General features: G+C 47.0%; 1 protein-coding gene across 1 annotated transcript; it reads right to left on the minus strand.

Moving 5' to 3' along the window:
• Positions 1–1,106: 1,106 nt before the first annotated feature.
• Positions 1,107–20,612, minus strand: TNFSF8 (TNF superfamily member 8). Its single transcript, XM_074608624.1, has 4 exons — positions 20,069–20,612; positions 13,526–13,571; positions 2,845–2,916; positions 1,107–2,299 (listed from the first exon to the last, which is right to left on the minus strand). The coding sequence occupies exons 1-4, from the start codon at positions 20,324–20,326 to the stop codon at positions 1,902–1,904; spliced, it is 774 nt and encodes a 257-aa protein (XP_074464725.1). The 5' UTR covers positions 20,327–20,612; the 3' UTR covers positions 1,107–1,901.
• Positions 20,613–23,142: the final 2,530 nt, after the last annotated feature.

Genomic DNA, 23,142 nt, shown 5'->3' on the forward strand with positions numbered 1-23,142 from the left:
GACTGCCAGCCTTGCTTAAACTTCTCTGAGCATTAGTGGTGCGTATCGAGGCAGATGACGGTTAGAAACTCTATTCAGAGACATGAGAGATTTAGAGTGTCCGGAGGGGTGAGGAGATCCCAGTAGAGGTTGCAATGTCATAGGCAAGGTAAGCTAACTCTTATAAAAATAAGTTTATTTTCTTTAAGGGGAAAAGAAAGAGAGAAAACATGGGTTTAGTTTTCTTCTTTCCTTCCCCCCCCCCCCCGCCCCCAGCAATTAATAGCAAAAGGATTTTTTTGTTTTCATCAACGTTTGTCAAAGCAGAACCTGGGCACCTCTAGCAACGAATCACATCAATTACTCATGACCCTTTGAAAGTTTCTTGTGTATTTTGCAGTCACCTGGTCACGAGGTGAGGTTTCGTCACCTCACCAACACGTACCATGAGGTTCTGGTGACATAACAAGGAGCAAATTACTGCTATCAGGAGTATTTTGAGTGTGCTCTCACAAGCTAAGCTACATCAGTTGGCAACCGAGCTTGAAAAATAAAACACTTGCTGAGTTTCTGAAGCCAAAAACTAAATCTATGACTCAATCTTTTGAAGTGAACATGTCACCAAGCTCTAGTCACGTTAAGGAAAGAAAGTACAGGTATGCTAGGGGAATAAGTGTCACATAGCAATGAAAATAGACCTTAGTAGGATCTCAGAGATGAAGGGAAAAGAGGAAAGAGTGAACTGGTACCGCCTTTTTTAACTTTCTGGTCCCTTCCCTCCCCACACTGTAAGAATTACATTTCGAGTAAATGCCTGTGTTACTGCAACTCATAGAATATAAGAAGTTACTTATTACTCTTTCATCCTTCATTATCTAAGCTTTCCAGTCAGCCAAAGAAGCTCAGATAACATCTATCCTCTGGACTGCGCAAACACCACAGCTCTCAGCTGAGGGCCAGGTCTGAAATTGTCTTGGGGAAAGTCTGGGCCTCAGATCTGAATCTTGGATTTTCAGAAAGTGCGGGCGCTAGAGGTGTATTTACACACCGGTGCGGTCGGGTGTCACTCAGGGTGCTGGCAGGCAGTACCGGGTTCGAGGAAAATGTATCGCAATGAACTTTGTCATGTGGCACAACCAGACTACTATTTAATTTTTGTTATGACAAGGTCTAGAAACCCCAAGTGAGAACAGAGGCCGAGCGTGGTGCATATAGAAAGTCTCTGCCCCAGAGAGCTTAATATTTAAATAGAAAAGATGGACAAGTAGTGAAAAGGAAGACACTTGGAAGTAAATTGCATAAAGTCCATAGCAGAATGCAGCACAGAAATACTCCGTAAGTCCCGTATCTCCTCTGTCCTGTCCCAGAGTTCTAGCTACCAGCCTGAAAGTCAATAATTTCATCATCTTTGCTTTTGTGTGATCTACCCATAAAACTATCCTAGCGTTGTGGTTGCATGCTACAGTTGTAAAGAAAGCCTCGATTACAATCTTTGACTCCTGGTTTTTTGGAAAGAACACGTCAAAATACCACTCCATAAAATTCAGTTGAAAAGATTTCCCCATCCCCTGAGTGCAGGCACCTTGCTAGCGGTCCATTAGCCAAAAACTCTCGATATTGTGTATTCTTCCCATATCTGGTTACTTTTTAAGCTGTATTGTTTTGAGGAACCATTGGCAGATCTGTGGGTTCTAAGCTGGATAGTCCAACAACAATCCTACCCTGAGCCAAACCAGAGGAATCTGTCACGTGTGGGTCTTGCAGTGTTTTAGGTTTCGTTCTGGGACACTCACTAATTTCCTTGTTTACCCTAGCGATGAGGTAAGATAGGAAATTTAAAACAAGGTGTTGCCTAGTAAAAGCAGGCTACTGTTGTTCAGAGAAAGATAAATCTGGGCAGCAGTGGGAAGTCAGAGAGCTGCTCACATTTCATCGCTATACCTCAAAACCCCAAGAACGTTTTCATTGGGAAGAGAAACTTCATTCAAGAATTTAGGATGATTAAGTGTTACTGATACTCGGTCCTCCACATTCAGGTATGTCAAATGGAGCTGGAACAAGGTCTTAAAAATCTTTTCTTGGCACGTTTCTGACACGCACCACGTGGATAATGTTTGCCTGTTGACTTTGTCATTCACAAGGAGCTCGATCTTGAGGTCGGTGGGGCTGTTGGAACAGTTGGGAAAATGCAAGTTCAAGTGGCAATAGATCAAGTAGAGGCCTTGTGTCCTTATCACCACCTCGTCACTCTTGCACTGGATGTCTTCACAAATACCCTTCTCGACCAAGCTCAGTTTTGTACTGTTTACTGGACTGGACACTAGAAAGGAAAGCAAACAAATTTTAAAATGAGCCACAGAGATCTAGTGACCTGAACTCAGCCTAACGTGACTTGCAGCAGTGTATTTCCTGGTAAATGGAGATATCTGTTCAGTGGTTTTCCTGCAAGAAGCTCCAAGAAAAGGCCCTGGCCGGATGGCTGGGAGTTCACACATGGACGTGAGGTGTTAAAAATTTCCAGCTTACACAGCTCTTGGGAATCCCAAGTCAGGGAGATGCAGTAAAATGGCCTTCTGCAATATTTGAAGGGAAATAATGAAGATGTATATTCATGTGTTTGTGTGTGGAAGGTATCTGTTTTGGTTTTTTTTCTTATCAAGTTAAAAAAACCTCAAGTGATCAGATAGGGGGGTTACCAAACACACCCACATTTCCGGAAAGCTATTCCACATTCCTATAAAATGCCCATTTGTTCAGAAAGCTATTTGCCACCAAAACCAGTCTGAATGACAGGAACAGCCTGGTCCTCAGCCAGCTCTGCAACCTCTTTGCCAACACCTGCCCTCCGCTGGGCTCCCCACTGACCTCTCATGTACGCAGCGGCTCTCTTGATCGGGACATTCTGTAGGATTCTTAAATGCTCTTCGGAGGTGTTCCCTGAAGGAAACAACAGATTAAGTGACCACTCCTGGTTTTGCTTTTTTTTTTTTTTTTTTTTTTTTTTGTAGTGTAAAATGCTGTCGGCATTTGGCACTTCACTTATTTGCTGTAACTGTGCTACGGGCAAACTCCACAGCAGCAGCTCCAAAGCAACAAGCAGCAGCAGCTAGCAGAGCACGTAGGAGAGCTGGTTCTTACTCCTTGGCCGATTAATATCTGATCTGTACAGGGAATTCATAGCAGTGCAAGTCGATTGGTAAATTCAGATCAATCTAAAGCTCCGGTAGATTGCAGCTATCAGTCCAAAAAATTGTATTTCTTATTCTCCTTCTTACAAATAGAAGCTGTGCGCAGGTAAGCTTAATTTAACCATATTATTTGTACGGTGAAATCACAGGAAGAAGCTTTTCAAGGTTTAAGTGGTACATATTTCTGAAAATGGCTCTTTGGGTGCTTTCGAAACGCCGCTCTGTTCTCTCGCAGTTAAAATGTGGATGTCGCCCGGGCTTTAGGGGAGGCCGGTGGTCGTCGAGACCCGATAACCGCCCGCCAGAGGAGCCGGGACGGCTTTGCTGCGGGGAAGGGGCTCGCACCCCCCCGGCACCCCGGTTCAGTGCCGAAGGCAGCTGCGTGTCTCGGGAATGCCCCAGGGCCCAGGCGCGGGGATGGGGATGCGCCGGGGCTGCCCCGCCGCTGGGCGCCGGGCGGCGGCTCCGTCCCGCGGCGTGCGGCCACCGCGCCCCCCCGCGGCCGCGCACGGGGATGCGGGCGGCTCTGCGGCACCGCCGGGCTCCGCGGCCCGGCACCGCATCCCGAGACAGCATCCCAGACCCGGCATCCCGGTGTCCCATCTCCTGCATCCCGGCATGGCATCCCAGGCCCTGCATCCCGGTGTCCCTTATCCTGCATCCCAGACCCTGCATCCCGGCACCACAACTCGGGATGGCGTCCCAGACACTGCATCCCAGTGTCCCATCTCCTGCATCCTGGCATGGCATCCCAGGACAACATCCCAGGCCCTGCATCCCGGTGTCCCATCTCCTGCATCCCAGCACTGCATCCCAGCATGGCATCCCAGTCCCTGCATCCCGGCACCACATCCTGGGATGGCATCCCAGGCCCTGCACCCCGGTGTCCCTTCTCCTGCATCCCAGACCCTGCATCCCGGCACCACAACTCGGGATGGCGTCCCAGACACTGCATCCCAGTGTCCCTTCTCCTGCATCCAGGCATCGCATCCCAGGACAACATCCCAGGCCCTGCATCCCGGTGTCCCATCTCCTGCATCCCAGCACTGCATCCCAGCATGGCATCCCAGTCCCTGCATCCCGGCACCACATCCTGGGATGGCATCCCAGGCCCTGCACCCCGGTGTCCCTTCTCCTGCATCCCAGCACTGCATTTCAGGACAGCATCCCAGACCCTGCATCCCGGAACCACAACTCGGGATGGCATCCCAGACCCTGCATGCCGGTGTCCCATCTCCTGCATCCCAGTACTGCAGCCCAGCATGACAACCCAGTCCCTGCATCCTGGCACCACATCCTGGGATGGCATCCCAGACCCTGCTATCCCAGTGTCCCATCTCCTGCATCCCAGCACTGCATCCTGGAACAGTATCCCAGGGCCTGCATTCCAGTTCCTCATCCCAGTTCCTACCTCTTGCGTCTCAGCGCCACATCCTGGGATGGCTTCCCAGACGCTGCATCCGGGCACTGACTGCATCCCGATATCCCAGCTCCTGAATCCCAGACCCTGCACCCCACTGCTTTACCTCGCGTTTCATCTCCTTTCCAGCCACATTCCACCTTTCCATTATTCTGTGCAAGCTTTTCCTCTTCTCACCTTATTGGTCATTTAGTGAATGGCACTGATTAATCCTCCTTTCTTTTGTGCTTGTGCAGAGCAGAGTTTGTACAGCCCCGTGCAACCCACAGGCATATCGATACACAGACAAGATACAGATTCTGGAAAATAGCGTATATCCCAGTGGATATACAGACAGGTTGTCATGGTTTCGGCTGGGATGGGGTTGACTTTCTTGGTGGCAGCTGGTGCAGTGCTATGTTTTGGATTTGGGATGAGAACAGTGTTGGTAGCACACTGGCGGTTTTGGTTGCTGTTAACCAGTCAAGGCCTTTTTTGCTCCTCACACCACCCTGCCAGCACGGTCTAGGGGTGCACAAGAACTTGGGAGGGGACGCAGTTGGGACAGCTGACCCCAAGTGAGCAAAGGGACGTTCCGTGCCATATGACATCATGCTCAGTATATAAAGCTGGGGGAAGAAGAAGGAAGGGGGGGACATTTGGAGTTATGGCATTTGTTTTCTCAATTAACCATTACGTGTGATGGAACCCTGCTTTCCTGGAGCTGTCTGGACACCCGCCTGTGATGGGAAGCAGTGAATGAATTCCTTGTTTTGCTTTGCTTGCATGTGAAGCTTTTGCTCTACCTATTAAACTGTCTTTATCTCAAGCCACAAGTTTTTCCTCACTTTAACATTTCTGATTCTCTTCCCCATCCCAGCCTGGGGGAGTGAGCAAGCGTGGGCTTAAACCATGACACAGGTGAATGGTTATTTCTCACTGCATTGGCTCTCCTTTTTTACATCTCCTGGCCCCGCTGCAGCTGTGGAAGGGATGTGCACAGGAGCTCAGATGGGACACTGGGAATTTCCTGTGTTTTATTCTGCAGCTGAATACCAGGAACAAAGTATGGAGTTTCAGTAAAGCCTTACCAAATTATACGCCTCTCTCCCAGGGAACACAAATCACTTACATTTTCCTGTGACTCAGCGTATAAAACTGGTATAAGAGTCACCCACCCTACAAGGGTCTCTGAAGGACGGGTTAATAAACAAAATTGAGTTCTACTAAATCTTGATGCTACTCCATGACATCAGATGACATATTTCTTTTTTCTTACACAAACAAGGAGTCGTCTACTAAATGCAGAGTGAGACAAGGATCTTAAGTGTCATATAATTCCTGAAACTAAGGGTACAAAAAAGAGATTCAAATCTCCAGACCCTCGCAGTATCTGCATGGCCTCACTTCTAAGAGGTCCTTGGTCAGGAGGATGGATAAATCAGGGAGAAGCCAGTCCCACACACGAGTGTCACTGGTTGGTGATTTGTAACGTGGAATCATAGAATGGTTCGGGTTAAAAGCGACCTTAAAGTTCATCTCATTCCAACCCCCCTGCCCTGGGCAGGGACACCTCCCACCAGCCCAGGTTGCTCCAAGCCCCATCCAACCCGGCCTTGAACCCCTCCAGGGATGGGGCAGCCACAGCTTCTCTGGGCAACTTGTGTCAGTGTCTTACCACCCTCACAGGAAAGAATTCTTCATGATATCTCATCTAAATCTCCCCTCTTTCAGTTTAAAACCATTATCCCTCATCCTATGGCTCCCCTCCCTGATCCAGAGTCCCTCCCCATCCTTCCTGTAGGCCCCCCTCAGGGACTGGAAGGGGCTCTAAGGTCTCCCCGGAGCCTTCTCTTCTCCAGGCTGAACCCCCCCAGCTCTCTCAGCCTGTCCTCACAGCAGAGGGGCTCCAGCCCTCCCAGCATCTTCGTGGCCCTCTGCTGGACCCATTCCAACAGGTCCATGCCCTTCTTGTGGTGAGGACTCCAGAGATGGACGCAGTGCTCCAGATGGGGTCTCACCAGAGCGGAGTAGAGGGGCAGAATCACCTCCCCCAACCTGCTGGCCACACTTCTTTTGATGCAGCCCAGGATGGGGTTGGCTTTCTGGGCTGCAAGCACACCTTGCCTGCTCATGTTGAGCTTCTCATCCACCAACACCCCCAAGTCCTTCTCCTCAGGGCTGCTCTCAAGCCATTCTCCGCCCAACCTGTATTTGTGCCTGGGATTGCCCTGACACAGGTGCAGGACCTTGCACTTGGCCTGGTTGACATTGCACCCATTGCACTCACTGTTGGAGAAGGAAGCTGTGCATATCTTGAAAGAATTGCAATCTTTCTCTGATTTCGGTAGTCGAAACACTTTTGAGGGAAGTAGGTGCTCACTGCGCTCCAAGAATGAGTAAGTCGTGTATCAGAGTCCCTTGGCTGCACTGGAAATCCCCAAAGAAATACCAAAGCCTACTTTCCTGATGTTTAGTCATGTCAATATAGTGGTTTAGTGAGTACACAGTCACTGCAGAGATGTGGAGATATGGCATAGGATAGGAGAAAACCCTTCTGGCCCTTATTTCAAACTGAAGCTGCTACGGTGATAGCAACACTTTCTGGTAATACAGAGTCTGCGCCCTGAGCCCACTTGTCCTACAGGTGTCCTGCAAGAAGGGAGAGTATTTTTACAGAAACGTGGTGGCATTTAGGGGGTTTACCCTTTAAAGCAGAAAATCCCCTGCTGCTCAAGCAGAGTTTGGAAGCTGCAGCCCTGCAACATCTGCTAAGCCAGCGAAGTGCTGTGCCGGCACGCAGACAGGCCGGTGCTGCCGGGAGCCCCATCAGCCATGAGCTGTCTCAGGATATTCCTGGCATCTCTCAACACCTACCCCTCGCTCGTCTAGCTGCACTTTGCGTTTCCAAAGCTGTTCTTACATTTATTGATGTCAGCAAGTTTTGCGTGTGTTTGAACCATTTATTTGGTGACATCAGCTGTGTTTCTGAGAAGGCAAGTTATGGAAAAAAAAAATCGTTTTATAGAGACGTTTCCGGTTCTCGCTCTGCTGAGGCAGCTTATAACTGTTTTCTAGTTTTATTTCTCAAGTTAATTCTTTTATCTGAAACATTTCAGCAGAAGCCAGGAGAGACCGAAATTACTAGAGTTCCAGGACTGATCGATGGACATGTTCAATCACATCGCGTAATTGGCTTTGCACGAGTAACAGTGTAAATCAGAAGTAATCCCGCTGAAGTCAATAGGATTATATGAGCTTAAAAATACTGTGAGAAGGAGGAAAAGCAAAGCCACGTTTGGGACTAAGTACCAAGGAGACCACACTGGTTTCACTGTCTGCTGCGATGCACGGGGGCTGTAGGTCAGGCTGCTCTGAGGAAGCCTGCTGATAAGGAAGGAGTCTTAGCAGGAAGCCATTTAGGTTATTTTGTCCTAAAGAAGCCACCAGGAGACAATTCACTTTTGTCTTCCTCACTCCTTTTACCATAGGATGGGCATCCAGAGGGTGCAGCCCTGAGGAAAAGGGACAGACTATTTCCATGAGCTTAATGCAGCTTTTCCCCAGCTTTTCCCCATCAAGCCAAAGGGGATGCGCCGCAGGACTGTGAAATGGGACTCCGAGGAGCTGCAGCCTCAGTGACATTCCCATGATTTCCACCTGTGGTGTAAGATGGAAAGAACCTCATCAAAACACAACCGGACCCCATCCAGCATGGAGGAACCCAAGGGCTGTGGGACATGTGGACGCATGGGCTGCTGCCAGCCAGGTCCAAGGAGATGTGGCCCTGCCTGGGGAACTCTCCTCGCTGCTGACTGCCTCAGTTTCCCCACCCCATATCATATGGGTATAACAGGAGCATGGAGAAAGGGCGGTAAAACCACGAGCTGAAAGCAGCATGCCAGAGTGCCAAGTGCTGCTATCCAGACACGGAAAGCCCCTCAAATGGGGTTTCTGAAGCTTCCCTGATACCACTCACCTCTTACAGTGAGGTTCCTCTGCAGCGTGCACGACATTACAGCAAGCTGGGGGCTGAGTGTGGACAGGCACAAGAGCAGGTCAAAAACCTGAACTTGTTTTACTAAGTAAAGAAGTACAAGCAGGCAACAAGAAGTACGAGCAGGCAACAAGCAGCTTTCAATTCCTCCATCCTCGCCACAGATTTAAGTGCTTATAAAATTAGGCAAGGTGATTTCATACATCTCTGTCAGCATGCTGGAGTTAGTAGAACTAATTTTATTTCTCAGCAGCCACTATCTGAAGCCCTCATAGCCATCTTTAACTCTCTCCTTCCAGTTAAGTGCCCTGCAAACAGCTGCCAGCTGGTGCTGATGGACCGTCCCCGCCGAGTGATGCTGTGACAAGTGCCAGCTGGGTGACGTCCTGTGGCAATAGGACGAGGGGCAATGGTTTAAACTAGAGCAGGGCAGGTTTAGATTAGCCATGACTAAGAAGTTCTTTACACTGAGGGTGGTGAGACACTGGCCCAGGTTGCCCAGAGAGGGGGTGGAGGCCCCGTCCCTGGAGACATTCAAGGCCAGGCTGGATGAGGCTCTGAGCAACCTGATCTAGTTGAAGATGTCCCTGCTGACTGCAGGGGGGTTGGACTAGATGGCCTTTAGAGGTCCCTTCCAACCCAACACATTCTATGATGCTCTCCTGGGCTCTGCTCGTGGCTGTGCCTGTCACACACACACCTTTGGTCCTCGAGAGCCCAAGGACTGTCACTCTGGTCCCACGCATTGAAAGGGGACTGAACTCAACATTACCCCCTTCCAAAAACATAAACTTTAGAAGTATGCTTTTCTTTCCTTCAAATTTAGGAAGAACCTTTTATGAACTCGTCACCGCACACCTGACTACTGCAAAACTTGTAGAGTGCCAAAATAATTCAAGTTTCTAACCTGCTCCTCCGTATAGCACAGGTCGCATAATTTCATGAGCTATTCATCTATCTATCTATCTATCTATTCATCTATAACTTGTGTTTTAAGTATTGGGGAGACAGAAGATCTAACATTCAGCATTTTGTAGCAATACTGATAATCTCATTATTATATTAAATAAGCAACCAGCCCCCGTTATGACTAACTGGAATCGGTCTAGCTGCAGTTTCCCCCGGATGCTTGCCTGGGAGGATGCCTGCGCACTCTTTCTAACATTTGCAAGCCCAGGCTTGCCAAAATTCTCTGAACTGAGAACCCCAGCTCACCCGCCCTGACCCAGGAGTGGGCCGAACCTTACACACATGCACACAAACACATACATGTGCTGAAGCTGAGAAGACAAAAATCTATATAATCTATATAGTCTAAACGGGAAATATCCCTTTCTGAAGAAGCCACCATCATGGGATTTGTGACTAGCAGCCCGGCAGTTTCATTAGTGTTGCAGCAGGACAATTCCCGGCTGGAAGAGACTAGATTTAGTTGCAGAAGGGCAAACTGCACGCAGCAATAGTGCTGGAAATCCGGAAAGGCTTGTTTGCTTCACTGGCTTCAGCATGATTTACTCTAGGGAAGCAAGGATGTGAATGTCACCTGTATTATATTAATTTCTTGGAGCCAGATTTTTATTTGGGAACCTATTTCTCGTTGAAACTCTGAATGAGGTGCTGGATTTCCTTTCCTGATCTGTCCATCAACTGCCAATGGATCTGACTGCCAGGCAAAAATATCCATTGTGTGTGTGTGTGTATGTATGTGCAGGTTTTTCCTTTTATAAATGAGAAGAGATTTTGGTATCACGCCTCAAAATAACAAGAAAAGCCGTCAGTCCAGGATTACAACATCTATGGGGAAATGAGGCTCGGAGAGGACAGCAAGGAGATGAAGGGGTCTGAACCTCCCTACAGGCTGGCAGGTCATAAAGTTCTCTGTGACTCCCTCTAAAAAATAAATCTAGCAATAATACTTCTCTGGACCACATGAGTATGTGGTTCGATATTTACGAAATGTGGATGAGTTTCCACAGAGAAATATTTCCACAGAAAGAACATTTCACAAACATTTAGTTCATGATGAATTTAATTCTTTCCCGCTGTTGCTCAGGTACCCCACTGACAATGGCACAGGCGTGTGGGGGAGACCGATATCGTTTTTCCCACAAACATTTAATTAGCTGACATTGCATCGCTCTCAGCTACGGCTTGCGGATTCCTGCAAACCCATCCGTTGAGGACTGACAGCTGAGTCAGGGACGTAAACCTTCTATAAATCCGCTTTAGTACCCGCTGGTGTTTAGCTAACAATAGGACATAATCTCATTGGAAATCTAAATGAAATCATCGTGTTTCCCCTGGTTTAATATTACAAAATTAATTCAGAGAGGTAGCTGTGTCTGGGCCATGGTCCATTTCCATTACAACACGGTCTCTGCCTGAGTCCCAGCTGTTCCCACTCGCGCGGTCCTGCATCCCCCACCAGCACCTCCGAGATGTTTTGCACGAGGAGGTACCTTCACCCTCCCCGTCGGTGCCGACACGGGGCTGGAGCAAGGCTGAGCACCAACCTGGCAAGTCAGCAACGCTCATTTTTTCCTTTCTTGCCCATTTTTACAATGCAGGGCTTCGAAGCCCTGTTGTGAGCAAGGTGGGTACAAAATACACCCAAATGGTCTTTAAGATCTCTTCCAACCCAAACGATTCTATGATCCTAAATAACACTACCAGCACCTGGGCAGCCTGAGAGACAGAGACGGATCCGAATCTAAATCCGCAGCAGCTTCAGCCTCACCGCAGTCCCCGTCCTGAAATGTTTCTTACGTTTCCGTGTCTTGCTGCTCTGCAGCCGCGGGATGGGACCTTGCAGCAGTCGCTGCAACTCCCTGCTTAGAAGTCAGCAAGCGATGCCTGGCAGTGTATGACACAGCTCCCTGCCGAGGGCGCCTCAGTAAATTACCCGCCGGGATATATTAATCAATTAGCCCCGCTTTATGCATTTTAAGAGATAAATAAAAGGCCATTGTAATTCTCTTACACTTTAATGCTCCATTACCCTGCCAGAGACATACAACAGAGAGCGATAGGCAACGAGGGGTGGGCTGATAGAGCGCTTACACCCACTGCAAACAGCTTTCAGCAGCCCTTCCTGCCCTGTGGGGTTTCTCTGGCATTCCCTCCTTTGTCTTTCACTAATGGCATCATCTCAGATTTAGCAGCAGAATTCAGAGCAAGAGGGTGCCTGTAATTGATATTGACCCAAAGAGAGAAAGTTTTCTGGCTAATGAAACGGCATCTTCTGCATTCCTGGAGAGAGCGCGTTCCTCCTGCCTGGCACCTGCCAGTTATAGATGAGGAGAAAAAGCAATTGGCACAGGCTGCCTGATATGAAACTAAAAAAAAAATATAGATACACACATATATATAGAGACAGATTGCAATGCACTTTCCGGTTAGTGAGACCCAGTATCCATGCCAGTATCGCTCGTGCTTCGCCAAGACTCCACACCGGCAGCTTTCACTACCTCCTCCTAACTGGTAGTAAAACTCAGCCATGAAAACCAGGACAGTTCTGGTGACTTCTCTGAGGTTACGTTGTTCTACAGGAGTGGAGGTTCTGCTCCGGGGCCGTCCCGCCTTGCAGCCACTGGGGACCCTCCATCATCTCGGGGGAGCATGGGCAGTGAGGCTGATGCTTTGCAGCCCATTATTAGGTTTATAAAGATCCTTTTTGGGCACCTTTTGGGACACACCGGAGTGGGGCTGTGATGTGACTGTCCAAACGCCCTTATCCAAATCTGCCTTGTTTGTTCAGACCCTGCTTTATTTCTGAGGAACTTCAGGTATAAAATACAGCACTAGAGGACTTAAGAAGGACATAGAAAGACTTGAAGAGCTACTTAGGTTGATAGAAAGAAAGCAATATGTGTTTAGAATGTCTTAGGGAACATCTCTAGATGTTTTCCAGAAGAAAATCTCTCTAGGAATTGTAAAACATTTAAAAAAAAAGGAGTTAGGCAAGATGGGAATTTCTCAGAAAGGACAGAAGGATGGACAGGGATTACTTTGAGACCTGTGGGATGAAAAAAGCCCTCTACAGAAGAATTCCAGATACAAAAGTTATCCCAGATAGAGTATGCGTTGCCCAAATGCTGTGTGCAAAAGCGCAGCTGCAGAAAAGATGGTTACACGATTAGGACTCTCTGGACCTTGACCCTCATTTTCCCTTTCTCCGAATGCTTCTAGATGAACGCTGTCTTCGTTTTCCCCATGTGTAGCCTGGGAGGCAATGGCATCTCTTAGCCTCCAGGACTGAATATGAACTTTTGCAAGAACTCAAAATATTTGATGTTAAGGCTCGTGCAACCAGGGAGGCAACGTCAATGAAAGAAAATGTGCTCCTCTTGATTTATGCTGAGGAAAAGCAGAATTTTTGTACACTGTCTCTGCTAGTCTAGACGTTTTTTTCCTAGTTTGGACTCCCTGTGCTCATACGCTGCCTGTCTTAATTCCTTAATGCTGCTGTTCTCCGTTTGCCCCTTCCTTTTGCCCACAAACAGGGGGGAAACACATGACTGCTCCAGGCCAGAGGAGTACGGGAGGCGTTTCAGTTGTTTTGAAATATGTGCCAACACATTTGCACTCGTGCCCTGTGAAGACGGGGACGTGACGCCCACATGTGCAAGAGCCAGCCCTTAACATAAGACCTAATAGTCAGAGCGATGTTCACATCCTCTGGCAAAAAGGCTCTCTTGCAGAGACACCTCAGGGCAGATTCAGACATAGCTGTTATTTCCTCAGCCATGCGCTGGTTTCCGGAGGTACCGAGTAATTTGAAAGCTCTTTTCTTCTTCTTCTTTTTTTCCCCCCCCCCCCCACTACCTTGACTTTTCATCAAGAAGAGACTTTACGTGAAATGTTAAGCTGTGCACAATTTGTGATGTGCTTATTTGGGATCCTGGGCAATATTTGCATTACAGATGGGACAAACGGCATGTATAGTCAGTTTAGGTGTCTTACCTGTCCTGATAGGTTTTGCCATGCTCTCCGTGGCGGGACCAGCTGCCTGAAAGAGAAGCGAGAGAAGGGACGGTTATTCTGGGAGCATACACATATTCAAGTACAGCCCTGCTTTAAAAGTGAATCTTAAGAGTTTCCACTGCGTGCCATGAAGGCAACACACAGGCTGACGCACAGGGAGCCAGCGCCAGGCACTGCAGAGCGTATGGCTCCTGTGGAGCCTCACGGGTCAGAGAGGGATTGCTGTGGAGCAAAGGGCTCCAACAAGCTCTCTGCACTCCTCCAGATATCATACTCAGCCACCACCTCATCACTGCCCTTTTTTCCTAACGTAGAAAGTCTACATTTCCAACACAGCCAGCAGCTCTCTCAGTGCTGCAAGAAACACGTGTGGCTTTTGTTGGGGATGTTTTGGAAGTACAAGCCCTGAAAATCTCACTCTGTGGCTTGCAAAGCTTGGATAGACAGAGCGGGACTGGGCACCCTTGAGAGCCAGTGCCCATCCCTGAGAAGCCAGTGGCTGGATGGAAATAAGAGCTGTACGGCCACAAGATGGGTCTGAGAGTGACAGTGTTGTCCTGCTTCACCTCTCCTCCTACTTCTTGCTGGGATGTAAACCCAAGGGTCAAAATGTCATGGGAACTTGTCTCCAATCAACATGGCATGAAAACTGCTCAGGAAATGTGCTCCAAGTGTGATGTCATAGGCTTCATCCATGATCTTGCTTCTTTTTATCGCATCTCTCTGCTACCCGGACGTAAACCCCTGGAGCCTGTGCCTGCTTGCATATTATTTCCACGCAAGTAAAGTCACTGACAGCTCATAAACGCCCAGCAATGCCCTCCAGGAGCAGACAAATTCTCCCAACAGCCAAGGAAAGGTACTGAGGGTGCCTCAGCGCTGGAAACGCTGTGTCACATCCCGTCACTCACACACACCAGGAGTCCCACAGCGATTTCAGTATCAGAGAGTGGTTTTTGCTCAGGCTAGCCTAAACCAGCTCCTCCTATCTCAATACTAATTACCTGGGCTAATTGTGGGCTAACCAGGTCAGGACAAATTTAACACATCCAAGAAGAAGAAAGCTGGGAAGCTGGTACCAGCTTTGGCAGAACATATATATCTAATAATGTCCTGGGAGAAATGAGGCAGACTATGTCTGTGGTGGGGGGCAACTTCATCCACAGTGGTCTTAAAACGTAAGCACTTTATTCAGGGTGTAAACAGGATAACGCATGGTGTGGCTGGACAGTGAGAGAAGTCATGTTGTGTCTGTGGTACTTAATGTCCTAGCCTTAAATGTTTAAGAATACTTTTAATTAAACTTCGGCCTAATGTGACCGACTTTCAGCCATGACTGAAGTGTAGAGCTGCATCTGATCCCAGCAAAACAATCTCATTCTTTGGTCTAATGCCGAAACGCTGTGTCCTGCAGACAGAAATGGCAAAGGTGCTCCATGATCTGGGTATCTGTAATATCCGATTTCTTTGTTTTCTCCCCCCACACCTATCTAAGACAGGGTAGATGTTATGTATTGAGACAAGGTGTTTCTGCCGGTGATCACCCTAAGCTGTGCAGGAAGGCTGCTGACTTAGGAGCTGAATGGGATTCTAGAGCTGGAGTTTGAAAAAACAGGCATTTCCAAGCTTTTTGGTCCCCTATACCACATCCTCCCTCCCAAACTCTCATGAATCCTATGCAACCGCATCATCAAATGTGGGACTGAGAACAGTCGCAGCTGAAAACCCTCCCAAGGACCATCTGCCGGCCGTACCCTTGTAGTGGGCTCTCCCTCTCGCATGCACTCAGGGCACAGCGAAACATTACTTTTCAATGCAATGTATGAGCATTTCTGACCTCTGATGAGAATTAAAGGCGTTTTTGCATGGGAGAAATGTGATGCTCTGTCCTCAGCTAGATCATCCTCAATGAAATCAGTGCTAAAGTGATTGAGACATTCCCATTAGTGAGGTGTTCACCTCGCATCCCGCCCTCAGACACGGCACGCAGGACAAGGCTGATGGCTCGCAGCTTGCTTTGTATTCAGGGCAACAGAAACAAAACTAAAATGTACTAATGTATTGTGTTCTCACCTGAGAATTCTCCCAGTGGGTGAAAGTAGCAGATACTAATGCAATTTATTTTAGTGGCAATTGAGTAGATATTCAAATAAAACTATAGTGCTTGCTTTGAAATTTTAGTAGCATTGCCGCTTTCTTTTCTAACAGAAAAAATATTGCACGTAATGCTGTAATTTGGAATGCAAAGAGGCACGCAGTAGGAATCCAAAGAGATTAAATTCTACAGCGCCAGCTCAGGAAGAATTCATGACAATGAATTTCACCCAGTCTGGAGCGATCCGGGTGCTGATGATGAAAAATCTCAGTCTTTACTCAACAAGCAGAATAATTTGAGTTTGCTTCATTAGAGAAAATAATAATCAGGTGCCAGCGAAAGTAATTTCTTTCTTCTTTCCCTTAATGATTTTACAAGAAATTTTCCCAAGCTGAGACAGGCTGGTGCTGCGAGAGGGTCATTCTAATGTCCTTTGTCAGAACTGTGAATATTCACTTAAGCAGAGGTTTCTGAAGTGTGAAAACACACCTTGAAACCACAGTCCCCCAGAAATTGGCCTGGGGTGGGTTTAAGTAGGTCCAGGGCTCTTCCAAGAGCTTGTCCGCACAGCAGCTCTGCGGGGATGAGCCCTTTGGACTGCTGTCCTCCAAGGAAGTTTGGCATTTGGGAAAAAAAAAAAAAAAAAAAAGCCCCAAGGCTCTCCCGTGTGTCTGCTCAGCCTCAAACCATCATTGCCCGTCCCTGGCTGAGGGGGAAGGCAGGCGGTGGCACTTTAGGTAGGTGGCTCTGAGTTGCCAAGAGGCAAAGTTTGAAACTAGACGTGAAAACTCCAGAAAACGGAGTGCCCTCCCCGCAGCTGATCTGATCATGAGTATCACAGGAAACAGAGCCCCGTGTGAAATTCAGTTTGTCCAGCCCTGACAAAACCTATTAAAGTGACACCTCTAGACAACAGGTGGCCGTCACTGTACAGAATAGTAATGGCAAGAGTTGGAACGGCGCAGTTTTCTTCTAAAATGCTGCAGTGGTTTTCCTGTGGTCTTTAGCGAGTGTGCAGTCGGCTTTCAGGGGCAATTTTCAGCGTTTGTTTTTGGTTTTGTTTGTTGGGTTTTTTTCCCTTTTAATTTTTGTCAGGGTTGTCCACCAGAGGGGGCCAATAGGCGCAGCCCGTGGCAAGATTGTTTTTGAACCGACCCAAACCACCTCACGGGCTGTGCAGGAACATGCCAGGTGGTGCAGGAGCGATTTCTGGTTACGGCAGTCCCGCTGCTAAAGGGGCTTTATATTTTTGACTCCAGCAGCCTTGAAGACTAGATCAGCAAATATAAATACCCTCACTGACTCTTAGCATTTGCCACACTGGTGCCTTAACTCTGCTGAAAAGATTTGTCCGCTCGGTTTAGAGCTTAAAAATGGGACGTCTACAAAATCCGGAGCAGTGACGGACCATCCCAGATTATGGACTTTGGACATTCACACAGAATTTGCTCATAGAGGTAGGTGGCCTAGGTGTCTGATACAGCACACCTTGCACTACAGCGTAAGATTTGCGAGGGTCTGTCTTAAAATTACATTTGTCTAGTCCTTTCTGTCCCATACTCTTTCGCTGATTTTACATATATCTCTCTATATACATAAATCTCTACGTAGATGTGTATATATGCGTATAACCAGTAGTAGTGAAGTGCAGCAGGCAGAAGGGCGGCACTTTTAGCACTCTTACAGCAGCGTTAAGAAGAAAAAATGAAGGCTGCAGACCATCGTACGGTGACTATTCTTATCCCAGAGAAAAATAAAGTCACTTGTGAAAGATCGAGACAAGGGAATGACCTGAAGTCAAGGGTTTCTGCAGATGAAAGCTGAAGAAATGACCCTGACTTCAGCACTGCACGCAGTTACTTCCAAAAAACATAGTTTAGTTCAAAAAAATGACAATTCCCAGGCCTGACACTAATGTGCTGTGCCACCCTTCTTGAAAACAAGGCGTAAAGGAAATTTCTTGGGGTGTTGTGAAATGCAGGGTGCGGGGCGATAATATGTGTTAGAAGTGGTGTTAGATTCGGAGAAGCGGCTTTGGAATCCCAGTTGCTTTTTTGTTTTGGTCTTTCATGTTGGATTTCCCTTATTCAGAGCACCTAGATTTTGGGTGATGAGAATGCCTTGTTTCTACACAGTTTGATCTTCCCTTTCCAGTGTGTTTTCCTTCATCTTAAACTTGGCAAGTGTAAATTCATGATAAGGAAGACAAGCAGCCAACTTCCATGTACCTTCAATGGGGCTAGGGGACTGTGTGATCTGCTTGCCACTAGAAGTCTCCTCTTAATGCAGTGGTACCCGAGACATGGGTCACAAGGCCTGCATTGTTCCTAAGACCCTCTAACACTCCTTTGAACAGAGGAAAATAGAAGTATCTATCTCAGCTCAGCATGGGGGGGGCATGAAGTTGCCGCCATTGCCCCTGTGGTCAAGGATCGCTCACATAATCCAGCTGACAACATCTGGAGAGAAAACTGGATCATCCCAAAAGGCTGATCACACAAAATGTCAGTTGTCTCTTAAGAAGTTACAAAGAAAATAATTAAGTCAACTAATGATGCTCTACTACCTACAGCAACAGGACTCAATAGACATGGGCCTCCAAGTACAAGAACTCCCTCAGCCTCCTCCTGTCCTGGAGCTACTGTGGTCAATAATACAAGATGCTCAGCCCAACCACAACTGTATTTTTATAGTTTGTGCCTAGCCTTACGCTGCCAGTGTGACCATGAGCTAAAGTGTTTTTGGAGCAAGACCTGTTCCCTGGTCTGGAAATTCAAGAGCAGTCATGGATGGAGAATGACTATGCTGCCTTTGAACTGGGGGTCTTTCAGCTTCCTGAGAACAAGAACAAAAGTTGTGCTTTTACTGCCAAATTCCTCTCACAGCATAAAATTGCTGCTCGATTTTATTTGTGTTTCTCACACACCTCAGCTTCCTACTTGTTCCTTCAGCCAAGCTCGTTTCCAAAGCAGCTGCAATAATGTCATTACTCTTTTAAATGAAAACCTTGACTCTTCCAGTAATATTGTTCCTCTGGCAACTAGTGTAACTGCATTTATCCCGATGGCGGGGTAATTTAATGCTTACTTTCATAATAAGTACAAATGAAAGCGTCATTATATAGGAAAGCTGTGGCAATTCTGTAATTACCCAAGCTGTTATTTTAAAGATCTCCCTTAATGTCCCCCTATTTATCACTTGAAAACTCCCATGTCTCATTCTAGCTGTGCCCAAACTGCTTCTTTTTTGGAAGAACGCTGATTTCAGGTAAATGACTCTTCACTGGTGCAACTTAAAGACTTATCAGTCAAGCCTTCATGGTTTAATTTCTGGGTAATGTGCATACACAAACACACAAATTGCACAGGGTAAATTTAGTAAGAGAAAATATTGAGCTGAAAGATTTTGTTGTCCATGGCCAACTTCCTCCAGTAGCCCCACGTTGCTGCTTTCATTCTCTGAATAGTAGATCAGGAGGTACTTCGGCACTTGGATTTTTGCAATAAGATTTCAAAGCCTATAAAACTTCTAACCTGTCATTTTACCCCAGTAAAGTTCATGGCAACGTTCCTGGTAAGATTAGAAACGCGCTTTTTATATTCACCACCACCTGTACCTCTGCCCTAGCTGTAAATGTCTCACTGATTCCCCATTCAACCCCAGATCCATTTGAGAGCAATCCTCTTTATTTTTAGAAGGAAAAAACATGTCTGTAGGCAGAGAGAGCAGTTGTTCTTGTCAGACCTTGCCTCATTAATACCCTTCAGTCATCCTTGCTAAAACTCTACTTTTGCATTAAAAATCACCCCAAGAAGAGGACTGACAAAGAGAGCAGCAATGAGCTACTTTGCCTCCATCCAGTGCTCTGGGTAGTTTGAGAGAGCTCTGCTTCGCCACATCACGGTGCATCCCAGCAGACAGCATCACACCGTGTCACACATGGCAATGTCTTGTGCTATGTCCATTACTAAAATTTATCAATATTTCAGAGGAATACATGTAGACACGACCAGACAAGACCAGACTGTCTTGGACAGTGGTCACTCTTTGTAGAAGCGACAGGAGACACATATAAAACCAGGTAGCAGACACTGGGGCACTGATCTCTCTTCCTAACTAGTTAGGACAGAGGGTGGCTTGCATCTGGGATTATGAGCTTTCCACTTTCATTTACAGAGTAGAAATTGTGTGCTAGAAGTTAAGGCTGCCTCTGAAGAAAGGTCTTCTTTTTAAGAAAGTTCTGTCATCTCCCTCTTTGTTTCATCTTTCTCTCCTCTAATTCATAAGTATGCATTTATAACAGGAGGCAACATCTGATTTTCTCGCCACAGGATATATTTTGGAAAGCAGTAGTAAAAAAAAAAAAAAAAGTAAAAAAAAAAAAAGAAGAAGAAAAAAGCCAATGAATAAAGTAAGAAATTGCTTACCGTCCTCTGAACGACTAAGACCATGATGGTGGCTATTGCAAAGACGAGTAACGCAAAAAGGGTAGCAATGATGGAATACAAACATTTTTTGTTAGTGGCTCCAAGCCTCCTTGAAACGGTGTCTTCATTCACATGCATGGCTGATTCATGAGAGTGCTTCTCCTGAAAAAGTGTTTGCTCTTGTGCCGAGCACATTCTTATATAGCTCTCAGGGTATGCTCTGTATCTCCCCTTGATCAGGTTCAAGTTGCAGCCCATCTCTGTTCCTGGCAGGATTTTCCCCCTTCATCCTGGCTCATGTGATCTGGAAAAAAAACTTCATCACTTGTAGTACAAAGAAAGAGGGACCTGGGGGCGTGAAGCAGGACGCAGCCGTGAAGAGGGGAAGGAGCTTCATGTTCTTGATCAGGGATTTCGCGACGGCAGTCTTGTACGCTGCATCGGAGGTTTCTGATGTCAGAAGGTGAATAGTTACCAAGGTCTGTCGTCTTCGTCCCCCCCCTTCCCCCGTCACTGGCTTTCTGTGAACCGGAGAGCTATGCAAATTCTGTTTCATTTTATACTCGGTGCAGCTACAGTTCGGTACAGTAAACCACCCCGGAGCTCTGCCTTCCTGTCGCACAGAGTAACCTCTTCTTATTCCCAGTAGCGTCCCAGAGCTGTGTGTTCAGAGGGGACCTAGGCTTTGAGTTTGGGGCCTGTAGCTCCTGCCTGTGAAAGTCTGGAGATGTTGGGTGAGATTTTCGTTGAAGTATTTAATAGAAATATGTCAGGAAGACATCTTCGAGGCAGGATGCAAGTTCTAGGCAGAGGCACAGAAAGAAAGCGGTCACACCGAAGTTGCTGAAAGCATGATGTGAAGGATGTACCCACAGAGTGGGGCTGCATTCACCTTCCTGCCCTGGCTTATTTGCAGCTAGTGAATTAATGCTTGTTTCTGTCCTGTCCACAAACCTCTCCTCTGTCCTAGCCTGGGACCATCACCCAGCCATTGGGTTTCTCACAGAACTTAAATGAGATTTCTTCAACTGGAAATATTCCTACTTCATTCCAGCATGAAAGGACCAGCCATTCCTAACCCTGCCTATTTCATGTGAGATGACTCCTTGCTTTCTGGCCAGTCCAGCTCTGAAGACACTTGGGTGTTTCTAAAAATTTTTGCTGTTAGATGTGTGTCCTCTTTTGATTCATATCAGTGGAACCAGTTGACTCATGTAACATGATCAAAAATGACTGTGAGTATTATTTGTCTCAGCTACTCCCGGTTTGGAGGTACAAGGACATCAGGGCGGCTGAACAGGATCTTATCAATGGTCCCTCTAGCTCAATATCTTTCCTTCCGTAGAGAGCAACAAGAGATGTCTTGGGAAGAATATCGGAAAACAAAAAGCAGGTAGAGTTATTTATTGGGTTTAAATCTCCAGCTTCCTATGATTTGGGCTTGTGGGACTCCCAAACCAGAGGTAATGCCTTTCTATTTTAATCCAATTCTTCTTTACACCCCAACGTTAGAGTCTTGGCATCTTACTGCTATCTTTTAATAAAATCACTGGAGCAAAGCACTACAAAAGCTTCTATAGATTTCCAAAATCGTGTTTTTCTGAGCATCTCTTATCGCCATGGAAACAGGCACAATCTATTTCATCCAGAGACAAAGGGAAGCAGCCTCCTCTCCTTAAGGATGAGACAATAGTATAACAACCTTGGTCAGGGCTTCCTCAGAAATCTGTTGCTCAGGCTTGACAGGTTGGATGAGGTGGATCCTCATCTCCTGGGTCCCGCCTGGTCAACGCAAAACCTTGGACAACCACTAGCAGCAGTGGTTCTCACTCACCCTGGTTTGTACTGGAAATTAATCTTGATTTGCAAGGGAAAGATGTACACAACCTTGCCTGTGAAAGTTCATTTGACCCCTAAAGTCCTGCAGAGTAGCAAACCCACCTTTTGGGAAGCAGAACATGCAGGTCTCCTAACACCGTCATTGCTCCCCAACCCTCCTTGACAATGTGGCAATTCTGAAATGCAGAAAAATCCAAACTACAAAGATCTTGCAGCGACTGGCAGCATCTACTATTCTTGAAAAGTGATTCAACATCTCTTGCTCATGGCTGAGCAGATACATACGTCAGCAAGAAACCGATTTTCGAGAGAATAATGGTGGTGTAGTTTTGAGGCTGTCATGTCATGCGTAGTGTCATGAGGAGGGCACGGTCCTCTGTGAGCTTGTAAGCTTTTGTGGTTGCAGGTGGATGTGCACGGTCAGCTCTTCAAACTGTAAAACACCTGTGTTAAACTCACGTCTAAGTTGACAAGTAGGTACTGCAGTGGTGATGGCTACAAAAGAAAAACAGATCGGTGAAGGCCAGTGAGGGAAAACTGGGCAAATTCATCCCCTGTGTAAACAAGTGCAATCCAGAGTAAATTTGGCCCGTTATGTTCTAAGGTAAATTTGGTTAGCCCACTAGTACAGCAGTGGAAACCCACAGAGTTTAGTGAGTTGGAAACGTGCTGGGAAGGTCACATAATAATATGTAGGAGCACAGAGCATCCCTTCGTGCAGTGGTATCATGCTCTACAGCGTTCCAAGACAGCAAAGGCCAACATCTGAGATTGCTCCGGGTGACGGCAGGATCCATGAATGATTCCCCTTTAGTGGTGAAATATCTTGAAATGTAGAAGTGAAATACTGCTCAGCTGAGACAGCTGTACTGTTAAGGCAGACGGTAATTTTTAAACGGGGTAATACTGCAGAATGAGGGGATACTTCCGTAGCTTTGTCTTTGGCAGTAAATAAACAACTGCACATCCCTGTTAAATAGCTGTTCCTGGGGTGCTGTGGCCGTATTGGCTTATAGATGGTGACGCGCTTTCAAACGTAACTTTAGTTATGCTCTGTTACCCTCTAGTTCCTAACGTCGCTGTATAAACCCCCTCACGCTGTCATCTGTCTGATTACGCCTGATTCCCAGAGCACAGTTCACTGTTTTCACGCCTTCTGACCAACGTTGCTGCAGTTCTCACAAGCTCCGGTTCAAGAGGCTAAATAGCAGGTGCTTGCCCTGTATTTGCATTGG

The sequence above is a fragment of the Larus michahellis genome, chromosome 15 (assembly GCF_964199755.1).
Source record: "Larus michahellis chromosome 15, bLarMic1.1, whole genome shotgun sequence".
Classification (NCBI taxonomy): Eukaryota; Metazoa; Chordata; class Aves; order Charadriiformes; family Laridae; genus Larus; species Larus michahellis.

Coding starts and splice junctions, on each gene's coding strand:
- TNFSF8 (XM_074608624.1), bottom strand. CDS start 20,326: ATGGGCTGCAACTTGAACCTGATCAAGGGGAGATACAGAGCATACCCT. Junction 2,917..13,525: donor GGCAAAACCTATCAGGACAG/GTAAGACACCTA, acceptor TGTTTCCTTCAG/GGAACACCTCCGAAGAGCAT. Junction 2,300..2,844: donor AGCCGCTGCGTACATGAGAG/GTCAGTGGGGAG, acceptor TTTCCTTTCTAG/TGTCCAGTCCAGTAAACAGT.